Source organism: Leptinotarsa decemlineata, unplaced genomic scaffold (assembly GCF_025532065.1).
Source record: "Leptinotarsa decemlineata unplaced genomic scaffold, Ldec_3_MD MMD2_tig00000035_RagTag_RagTag, whole genome shotgun sequence".
Lineage (NCBI taxonomy): Eukaryota > Metazoa > Arthropoda > Insecta > Coleoptera > Chrysomelidae > Leptinotarsa > Leptinotarsa decemlineata.
In genome coordinates, this window is record NW_027412540.1 from 15,785,263 (window position 1) to 15,797,650 (window position 12,388).

The 12,388-nt window shown below is 32.7% G+C and overlaps 1 protein-coding gene across 1 annotated transcript; it reads left to right on the forward strand.

The window, feature by feature from the left end:
- Positions 1 to 823: 823 nt before the first annotated feature.
- Papss (3'-phosphoadenosine 5'-phosphosulfate synthase) lies at positions 824 to 10,120 on the forward strand. The gene is given in 7 exon segments (XM_023167649.2): positions 824 to 1,087; positions 1,239 to 2,053; positions 5,832 to 5,871; positions 5,874 to 6,164; positions 7,792 to 8,019; positions 9,267 to 9,350; positions 9,353 to 10,120. Coding segments are annotated over 6 exon segments (1,893 nt in total). The 5' UTR covers positions 824 to 1,087; positions 1,239 to 1,264; the 3' UTR covers positions 9,814 to 10,120.
- The last annotated feature ends 2,268 nt before the right edge of the window (positions 10,121 to 12,388 follow it).

Consider the following 12,388-nt stretch of genomic DNA (forward strand, 5'->3'; position numbering starts at 1 on the left):
AAAATGAATGAAATATATACTTATCCCATTTTACAGAGCAATATTTTTTGTTGATTGTGATTTTTTTATATTATTTCCTAACAATATGTCAGTTTTACAAATTTTTTTGGATAGAGATTTATATAAACAAAATTACAACTGTCAACTCGCGATTTGAACTCGGCTGCCAGCTCTGGTTGTTGGTCGCTAGAGATACCGATGAACCCGAACAGTGACGTACAAAGTCTTCTACTGTGTTACAGTAAACATAGGCTACTATTATTTCTAAATGGAGTGTAGGATGTTTATTATGTTAAATGGAGAATAATTACTTGCGAATAATGCATAAAACAAAGAATCATTCATTGAGAAAAAAAAACACTGGAAAACTATTCCACAAGATATACGCCTGTTGAAATAAGTATTTTTTCCACTCCATTTCATTTATTCTACGGACAATTTGCCCAATTACCAATTAATTTCGATTTCTAACAAAAAACTAATATTTCAAGTTGAGAGTATCATGCAAAATACTTGAAAAATATCATATTTGCAAATAAAAGATCGAGGAAATTGTTGGTAGAATAAATAAAGAGGAATGGAAAAATATTGGTTTCATCAGTATAATATCTTGTGGAATAGTTTTTTACCTTTCTCTCAGTAAATCATTTTTTGTATTAATCTCACAATATTAATTCTCCATTCTAGTTACGAACATAATAAACATACTACACTTCAAATAATTTTGAAAAGAAATAATAGTAGGCTGTTTTCTCTAACAGAGGAGCCTATATACGCCACTGCTCAATCGGGTTTCATCGGCAACTTCAGCAGTTAAATGCTGGCAGTCAAGTTTAGACTTCTCTTCTGTCAACTGTCAGATTATACACCTAATCATTCAGAGAAGTGAAAAAAAAATTATTTTATCCAGCCCCAGCGGCTGGATTGAGCAACTAGCGATTACCGTTTACCACATAGGCGGTTTTTAACGCAGGAAGCTGCTGGATGCGCAAGCAATGAAAGATGAGATGCCGTTGTGATGAGTGTTTTATCAAATCAGACACAGAACACATAAAAATTAAAGGACTCTTGTTTGGAACTACCTTAGGTAAATACACTCCTTGAGCTTTCTCTTTTATCTAAATTGTACTTCTGTGACAGTGTAAGCTACACTCAGAAATGCCGCAACAAGTTTAATGTTTGAACAGGCTTTAACCGACCTACTTATCTGTGAAAGTAATCAGTTATTATTTTAGCAGTCACTTGAATTTAAGCATTCGCGAAGATGACAAGCACACAAGATATTTACAAAAAACAGAAAACGTGCATGCAAGTTGCTACAAATGTCACTGAACAAAAACATCATGTATCTAGAGCAAAACGAGGGCAAATTCTTGGACATCTAAGAGGATTTAGAGGATGTACAGTGTGGTTTACTGGACTGTCTGGTGCAGGAAAAACTTCCATTGCATTTGAATTAGAGGCCTATTTGGTATCACATGGTATACCAGCATATGGCCTAGATGGAGACAATTTGCGAACAGGTCTGAACAAAGATCTAGGATTCTCTAAGCAAGATCGAGAAGAAAATATTCGAAGAGTGGCTGAAGTAGCGAAATTATTTGCTGATGCAGGTCAAATCTGCTTATGCAGTTTCATCTCTCCCAATGCTGAAGATAGGGAAGTAGCAAGACGCATCCACAGAGAGAGTGATCTCATGTTTTTTGAAGTATTTGTGGATACTCCATTGGAAGTTTGTGAACATAGAGACACAAAAGGGTTGTATCAGAAAGCTCGGAATGGAGTTATTAAAGGATTTACTGGTATTGACCAACCTTATGAGATTCCAGAACATCCGGAGTTGGTAGTGAAAACTATTGATTTCACTGTTGAAGAGTCAACTATGCAGGTGGTGGAAATGTTACGAGAAAATGGGGTGATACCCTTTGTTCAGGAAGATAAAGATTGTGTTCCAGAGCTTTTTGTGCCTAAGCATATGCTTGCCAGTGCTAGAGAGGAATCACTTTCATTACCAAAGTTGCAGCTTACTGTTCTAGACTTACAGTGGTTGCAGGTATGTATATAAATATGCATGTAACCCCAGCTAACAATTTTCTATAAATGACAATGCCAGTCCTGGTCTGGCTTAAAGTTAAATATATAACATTTAACTTGGGAACTAACACTCTAGGACACAACAAAATGAACTGCAAGTATTTACTAACAGAACTAACATTTCAATTGGAGTTTGTGGTATTTAACTCTCTCAACTATTCTACACAGTAGAGTTGGCACATGGCCACTTGAATAAAGTTCTCTATGAAGGGCATCCTTCCAGATATATAATAACAGACAACATTCAAGCTGCTTGGTATCTAAGTTCATTTTCCCCAGCTTTTATCTGAGCATGAGGCTGTCTACAATATTGAAGTAGTGTCAGCTCCATCTGATTGGCCCCCACCTTGCAATGTCCAAATTGGTAGTGAACTATCAATAACCCAAATAGAGCTTATTGATAGGGAAACAACAAATCGGCTTGCAATATAATGGTGACTATAGAGGTGACCTTTGGGTGTGGCGAGTGGAGCAACCGTTTCATGCCCCGCACCTAATGGGGCTCCACAATAGTGCGATTATTTTTCCATTTTCAGACCATTATACTGCCAAAGACTCTAATATACCATATCAATCAGTGTGATATTTCTTCACCTAGTTAACCAGAATTTTTTGCTCGTAATTTAATGGAGGAAAAATCATTTTCTTGAATCAGACTACGTCATGATTTTAGGCTCCTTTTGCCCTCTGCCATCGATTTTCTATGCTTCGTTTTTTTATTCTGTAGGTTCTGCCAGCTTTACCGTTAAAAGGGCAGAACCAAATAGAAATCCTTCACTTTTTGAAAAATTTGAACCTGCAGTAATTTTAAGCTCATTTTAAACTCCTCTATTACGATATTAAACGTTTTTTGACCCTCATTTGAATTAAATATTTGGGTGATTACCTCAGCGCATGCAATAAAATCCGACAAAATATTCTTCAACTGTTGATGAGAGAGATTAATTGAGACTTTTAGGCTCCTATAACCCCCTTTTCGCGAACTCTCCATTTGTAGTTTCTTTCAAACCAGTGGGTTCTACTAGCTTTAGCGTTAAGATGCTAAAACTAAATCGAATTCCTTCACTTTTTGGAAATTTCAATCATGCATTAATTCTTTCATAACGCTATTGATCAAATTTTTGCTCCTCCATTGAAAAGAATATTTAGGGGGCTACCTCAACATACGTGTGGTAGAGGCGGAAATAATTTTGTTGAAATGATTTTTTGAGTGTGGGAGAGAGGAATATATAGAAAATTTTCTTTCTAACGTCGCCTTTCTAAGAGTTGTTTTATTTTAAAATCATTGCGTCCAATCAAAAACCTGAGACACACATAAGGAAATAATTGTGTGAAAATATTCTTTAAATGTAGGAGAGATAAAAAAAAATATTGATAAATTTAGGCTCCTTTTCCCATCCATCGCCGACTTTCATGTGTGTCAGAGGTATCCACCCAATTATTCAATCCGAACTAGGAGCAAAAAAATGTTAATGTCAATAAAGGAGCCTAAAATGAGCCTCAAATTATTGCAAGTTCAAATTTTCCAAAAAGTGGAGGATTTTCATTTGGTTCTACCAGCTTAACGGTAAAGCTAGCAGAACTCACGAATTAAAAAAACAATGCTTACAAAATCGGCAATAGGGGGCAATAGGAGCCTAAAATTGTGACAGTGTGATCCAAGAATATGTTTTTTCTGTGGTTTCACGAATCTCCGTTAAATGAAGGACTTTTTTTCAAAAATAAAGTACATTATCATTCATTGGCATCGCCATCCTGTTCCTCCACAAGCCAAATCAGATTTTCAGTATTTGACAGGGTTTTTCTCTCGCCTTGCAAGTTGCGGTGGAGGGTCGAATAGATCCACTCACTTTGAACCTAACCTAACAAATTTGATAAACTCTTCCAGGTAGGATGGTAGAAGATATGAATGTGTCCAATTTCATTTCAAATATTAGTGTTCTTAATGTACTTTCCTCCAAGTAGTTCCTTGAATTCGTTTTGCAGATTATTATATTCCTCAGAGATCTGGTAGGACAAAAACAATTCAAATGAAGTAAATCCTCGATTATATAATTTAAATTTTCATAAAAGATAATTATAACGTGGCCATAAATTGAAATTTCTGAATGGAATATTTGAAAATATAATCTTGAAGGCAGATATCCTAAATCATACATAATCTTGGAAACAAATAAGAGTTTTAAGTCTGAATTCTACTAAATTGAGATGTGATGTAATGCAGCTTTTTCTTGACTTTTATCATTATTTTATATCAACAATGAGACATCAAAATTCTAACTCATGACGTCTGCATAAATCAGTGGGTTTCCATATCATTGAAATCATTACATGAAGCAAATAATGTTACTTTAAATAATGACAAAACCTGTTGCTCTTCCCCTTTTGAAACACTTATATACACACATACACAATAAAACTTATGTAACAAAAAACAATATATTTTCTGTATCATAGTGTATTAGGCAAATTGGCGAATTCAAACAGATATTTTTCAGCGGCCTTTGTAAATTCGATATATAACAAATAGATTGCTCAATTCAATGACGAAGTGTCAAGAAATTATTCACTACAAAACAGAATCATTCCTGGTTTAAATTTGTCTGAATTATAAAAAAATAAGGTGTAAGCTAAGCAAAATCACATAGAATGTACTCTCAGTAAATGGCTCTCTTGGAAGATAACTAACTGGTTGTATACACTTGAACGAAACTTTTCAGAACAGATTATATCTTTAAAAATATCTTGCTTAGTTCATTTTCAACCCAGACATTTTACAACAGTTCATAGCCATCTAAAGTATTCAATAGTACACTCTGGTCAAGTTTTTGATTTTGCCAGTGTTTTTGTAATGCAAAAAAAGAGCTATACATATGTTGGCAAATTTAAAATACAATGAGAGCTGTAGAGAACATATGTTGAGTGAGTTGCTTCATTTACTCGACAAATATTAATAACTATTATTCTTTCTTCGGAATGATTTTTCGAATGGGATATGATTATTGGTCAATACAATGCTTAGAACCAACTGAGAGAAATTCATCATTCTTTTTTTCTAATTTTGAATATGCAGAGGTAATAAATGAAGTAGGAATACTGCCTGAATCAAGTCAATATCTTTCACTTTTTAAGATTTTTAGCTCGCTCGTTTGAATTGAATATTTGGATGATTACTTCAAGCACACATGGTAGAAGAGAAATTAATTTTTTGAGAGATAAAAAATATATTGAGAATTTTAGGCTCCTATTTCTCCCTATCGCCGATTTTCCGAATTTTTCTTTAAAAAACCAGTGGGTCCTGCCAGCTTTACTGTTGAAGTTGACAGAACCGAATTGAAATCCTTCACTTTTTGGATACCTTGAATTTGTATTAATTTCAGCCACCTTCATTATCACATTCAACAATGGTTTGCTCATATTTTAAATTAAATATTTGAGTAACTACCTCAAACACATGTAGTGAAAGCTGAATTGATTTTTAGAAAACATTTTTCGTTTGTGGGAGAAATAATATATTGAAAATTGTAATCTCCTATTCCCCTCTATCTCCGATTTTTCATGTGTTGTCTTTTTTACATCAGTAGGTTTTCCTAGCTTTACCTTTGAACTGACAGAACGAAATTAAAGTCCTACACTTTTGGGAAATTTCGAATTTGCAATAACTTTAGGAAAATCGGAGATAGAGGCAAATGATTAACATATATTTTTTCAAGTAACTCTTATGTTTATTTCCAAAGATTCTCAGCGAGGGATGGGCTTATCCCCTGAAGGGCTTCATGCGGAAGATCAGTTTCTCCAAACTTTACACTTCAACTGCCTCCAAACAGAAGGAGATGCTGTAAGTCAGAGTATTCCGATTGTCCTTCCCATCACTACTGTACAAATGGAACAGGTGCGAGATGCCTCCGCTATATCTCTTTATTACAATGATAGTTGCTATGCAATTCTCCGAAAACCTGAGTTCTACTTCCATAGGAAGGAGGAAAGAGTAGCAAGACAGTTTGGAACTACCAACAAAGATCACCCTCACATCAAGATGATTTATGAATCAGGAGACTGGCTAGTAGGTGGTGAGTATACATTAGTTCAGCGTTTCCCAAACTTTTTTACCTGTGGACCCACCTTCATTGTAGAATTTTTTCACTACCCACATATTGAATGATATTAAGTATAATTATTACTATTTTTATTACTATTTTCATGAAAATTCACTATTGAGGAATACACCTCTAAAGGGAAATAGTAAAGATGATATAATTAAATAATAATATAATAAAACACAGTATGGAAAAATACTTTTAATTCAGAATCTTAAAACTAAATAAATACAAATAATTAAAAAATGAGACTTATGTAATTAATATGACTTGTGGAGCAGGTGCTTTAGATTTACAAGAGATTCTATATCTGGGTGGAAAATTGAAAGCTTCAACAGCAGGTCACTTTCCACACAAAGCCTATTTCTATATTAATTTTTTAAATATACCAAATTGGAGAATGCCCCCTCACACAAATATGTGGTTGAAAACCCCATCAGCTCTTTCAAGGCTATGTTCGAAAGAACTGGATACTCTCCCCTAGCCTTTATCCAAAATGGAAAAAACAATTCAAAAGTATCAATACCAAATAACACATTATGTTATATGATATCAGATTAATAGAGATAGATAGATATTTAGTTAGATAGATCACCGACTGCATAAAATCATATTGAAGCATCCATAATGTAAGAATGTCCACAGCATTGCTGTTTTTTTCCTCAAAATTTACAGAAGAAAACTAGTTTTATCTCAGTGGCACTCTCTCTAAATCCTTTTTTATTTGTTCAAAATATCAACAAAATGATCAAAATCTTTCACCATCCATAAGTCTGCAACACTATCTCATTTCAATAACGCCTGAAAGTTGTAGATCAAACCATTTTTCAATAACCATTTTGATATAAAAATAGTTGTACGTGTTTCAGGCATTTCATGATTGGCAACACTGATATTTGACATAATATTGAGAAGAAAACGTGTAATTAGAATTGTAATTGAAACACTTTAAATTGTACTACGTTGAATAAACTTTTTAGTATTTTGGTCATATAAAATCTATATTTAGTGCTCGTAAAGTTGATATTGTTCATTCTATAACAATGCATACTTCAATTCAAAACAATAAATGCATTGATTTGTGGCAAATTTCTATTATCATTGTATTAAATGTGATGAAATCACAGTAATTGCATGTTTCATTTTTAATATTATATGTAAAATATTCGTGTTGCCAATCATGAAAAGAAACTAACTCAAATATGTACAATTATTTTTTCATGAAAATGATCAATTTATTCATGATAACTAACCTAGTGTTTTCCTAAACTAAACCTTACGATTTGATCTTCACAAACTGTATTTTCAAAAAATATATCAATTACGAAAAATCTACTGTGATAGCGAAACATCCCGTGATATATTTTTTGAAAATAAAGTTTGTGAATATCAAATAGTAAGGTGTAGTTTATGAAATTACTAAGGATCTTCATCAAGTAACGGCCAAATCAATCAGTAACCCAGGGTATTGCTAATTAAACATATTCGTAATATCGAGGATTATTTGTTTTGTATATTATTATAATAAATTATGCTCACTTGCATTGAACAATTATGATTTTGAAATCCCTACTGAACTCGTGTTTTTTTCATTTTATAGGTGAACTTGAGGTATTGCAGAGAGTGTTTTGGAATGATGGTCTAGACAGTTACAGACTAACACCTAATGAATTGAAAGAAAAGTTCAAAAATATAGGAGCTGACGCTGTGTTTGCCTTTCAACTCAGAAATCCAATACACAATGGACATGCACTCTTGATGACTGATACGAAGAGGCAATTGCAAGAGAGGGGATATAAGAAACCTGTATTGCTTCTTCACCCATTAGGTAATAATTATATTTTTTTCAGTAAATAAGAATGGTTCAATAAGCAAATGTTCATCAGCATCATTTAATCTTTATAGCTGTAAAGAAACTGAATTGATGATTCATGATGAATATTCTAGTTGAATTTGTTCAAGTGTAGTTTTTATTATCATATCACTGTAACGAGAATTTTCCAAATTTTTAATTTAGGTTGTCAACAAATGTGTTTGTAATTTATATGGAAAGACTACAATTCTACTAGAATTCGGTCGAATTTCAATTACCATAAGGTAACTTTTGTAGTTCAGGCATTACTTATACTAATAATAGATTATTATTTTAAACGACAAACATTTTCAAGTCTAAATTTCTAATTAGTAGGTATAAAAAGAAGAAAAGAAAATTTAATGAAATCCATTAACTTGATACATAAATTAATTTATATGATATAAAAGCTTAGCGCGAGATTTACTTGATTCATGAACAATCCTATTTTATTTTGTTTGATTTTTGGGTCAAGATCAAGTTACATATTGTATTCTTATTTCTACACAGGTAAATCTCGTACCAAACTTTTTACCCAAATTTTGTACCCAAAATATTTTTCCACTATTAATTTTAGTTGTTGCTTAGTCTCACTAAACTTTCCCTAATCTGTATCAATAACTCTGAATTGCAGTCATCTTATTTTCTGTTTTGAATTTTTTCATTGAATAAATATTTTTTGTTCATTTTTTCATCAATCATAGTTGGGAATTTTAAGTCGATGTTATTTTGGTTGTGAGTGTCATATTTACCTAATTTGGCATCCAATGATTTGATTTTGCTTTTAATGGAAAGTTAACCAGAAGGTCAACAGTTTAATGCAAAAAAGCATCTGATTTTGAAATTAATATTCTGCAAGTGTCTGAATCAGCATACAAATTGGTTCAAACATATACCAATCTACAAAAATGGAGAAGTTGAAACCCAAAGAGCTTTTTTCCCAAAATTGAATCTCTCCTTTCACTTTTCATATGCAAATTTCTTTTGGTATCATGGAAAGCAATTAAAAAAAAGAGAATCATTGTTACTGATGAATATTCTTTTTTAATCCTAAATCTTCATATTCTGCATCAAAAATTTCAATCTGGTAGCTATGAAAGATCGTCTGAAAGCAGTGTTGTACAAAAAAATTGCAAGGTACATGTACCTACATATTTCTTTCATGGTAACTTGTTATTAGATCCATTGAGTATTCGATGCATAAACTATATTTTACTTTGTAGGTGGCTGGATCAAAGATGATGATGTTCCTTTACCTATAAGAATTCTGCAACATCAAGCTGTCCTAGACGAAGGTCTGCTTGATCGTCCTCCACTGTTCTTGCTATATTTCCCAGTCCGATGATGTATGCAGGCCCCACTGAAGTTCAGTGGCATGCCAAGGCTAGAATGAATGCTGGCGCTAACTTCTACATAGTTGGAAGAGACCCAGCGGGGATCGCTCATCCTTCTGGCAAGGAAGCTACGCCAGATGGTAACTTGTACGACCCTGTTCATGGAGGTAGAGTATTAAAAATGGCACCAGGGCTGAAATCTTTGGAAATAATCCCATTCAGGGTTGCTGCTTATGACAAGAGAAATAATAAAATGGATTTTTTTGACCCAACTAGAAAAGATGATTTCGAATTTATATCTGGAACAAAAATGAGGACACTTGCTAGGAATGGAGATAATCCACCACATGGATTCATGGCACCGAAAGCTTGGGAAATTCTCGCCGGTTATTACCAAGGGCTAAGCAAAAAGTTAATATATGTAAATTTTCCATAGGATTTGAAAAGTTATCTTTTATCAGTATTGTGTCTCGTTTATTATTCTTCCATTTTCGTGTACTTTAATTTGTGTATGTTCCAGATGAATAAGGAAATAAAATTCAACTAGTCAAATTTGAAATTTAAAATGATGGTTTTGAAAATGTGTACTTATTGATGAATATTTGGAAAATATATCATTTCCACATTCCTTATAGAAATAACATTACATTTTTAAACAAATTTTGTAACTTTATATCTTCTAACGTATCCATATGTGCAATTATTGTATGTTTTGTTTAAATATATTTTATACTGTTTCACAATGTGCATCAATTTCCATATAATTTTGTAAGAATGATCGAAACCAGATCCAAAAACAAAGCATTCACGATCCAACATTAGGCAGCGCCGTTTCGACCCGCCAAGATATCATCAGTTATGCTAGACTGACCCACGAATGCATTATTTTAAACCAAATTCCCAAAACAAGGCATTCATGATCTAACACCATACAATGCTGTTGCAATCTGAGATCATTGATGATAGGCTAAAGCAAAAATGCATTGCTAGACTCTACTGTCTTTAAGGTATAAGCCTGAGTGAGTTGAGACGATGAATTTAAACCATAACAAAGCATTTGTAATACATCATACAGGGCTGTTTCGACTCACTCAGGTCTCATCAGTAGAGTTACAAAGAACCACGAATGCATTGCTGGACTCAGCTGTCACTGAAGGACAAGCCTGAGTTAGTAAAGGTGATGACATATTTCCTCGCAAAGAAGCCATCTATAGGATCGACAGAAGACAATGCTTGAATATTAAAAATAAACGATGTTTCCAAGTCGGTCCATTGCAAAGCCATCAACCACTGAACGAGATTTGTTTTCCGTTTATCACTGCAAGTCGACTTTGAAACCAGAACCCAAACATGAAGCATTCAATACCAGACCCGCCAAGATCACATCAGTGGTGTTAGATTGAACCACGACTGCATTGCCGGACCCATAGTCCTCAAATGATAGGAGCCTGAGTAAGTAGAGGTGATGATATTATTCCTAATGAAGACGCTAACTATGGGATCAACAGAAAAATCAATCCACGAATACCAAAGATAAACGAAGCATCTCAGGGCAGTGAGTTGCAAAGAAAACCTACGACATTAACCGCTCTTCTCCGTCTTTCACTGAAAGGCAACAAAAATCAACTGAAGATGCTATACTGAAATTAATCCAAATGGTATCTGAGTCCATGGAGGAAAGTAAATAATGCTTATGTGTTTTCGTGGACCTTTCCAAGGCCTTCGATACGATGAGTCATCAATTACTGCTTGAAACCCTACAAGATATTGGAGTCATAAGTAATTTTTTTTTTTTTTTTAATATTTAATATAATCATATTATACAAAAGCACTGTAACAATAGGATTCTCAAAATCAATATACAATTTTTATACAATTGAAAATGATAACAATACAATACAATATGATATGATATATATATATACACACATATATATATATATATATATATATATATATATATATATATATATATATATATATATATATATATATATATATATATATATATATATATATATATATATATATATATATATATATATATACACGTATATACATACACATATATACCATACATTTTTACTAGGAAATATACTATACATTTTATAGTTCAGCAAGTTAATCGAGGATTTGGTTAGCTATACTAATTTCTGATTACATTACTGAGTTTGGCACCTAAGTGATTGAACACTTGTATTGTGCAACTCTATTATATATGCGGATTTCAAATAAGTCTTGTAACAAAATGGCTTAGGAATAATATTAAAACATAATGAAAACTTCATAAGCGTATGTCAGCAAAGAAGTGTAAATGTTGCATTAATTTATTTATTCAGTATTTTTAGAAAGGTGTAATAATTAGGAAAAATATATTTTTTTGATAGAACACTGAATTTCTTGAATTTTTTTTTTTTTTCTTTTATACTGGATGGAAGAAGGTTGAATGCTTTAGGTAAAGTATATATTAAACATCTATGAACAATATTTTTGTTGCAGTTGGGAATTCTTAAGCGATGGTTTGTAGTACTTCTGGTTGTATAGTTATGTGAAGGATGGTTCTGATATTGCTTGTATTTGTAGGCATATATACATAGGCTATGAAAATATAGATATCTTATGTCACCAACGTCTTCATTATAAAGTCTGATAACGTTTTGTTTTCCTATATATTATTTTCAATATATAATTTTGAATGACATTTAGTTTTTGTAGAGCATTTTTGTACATTCCTCCCCATACTAGAATACCATAACGAAAGAGTGATTCGGCCAGTGATTTGTAAATTAATAAAAGGAGATTTTTAGAGAGGATATCTCGTAGTTGTAATACGTAATAGTTTGAAATTATCTTATCTCCAATACAGACATCAATTCGTGAAGATAGACAACTGCAGCAATCACAGCACTATTCAGTATGGAGTACCCCAGGGAATAATTCTGAGACCACTTCTCTTTAATATTTAAGTGGACGGTAAGTTTTTACTAAAAGCTAATGGGGATATCCTAGGT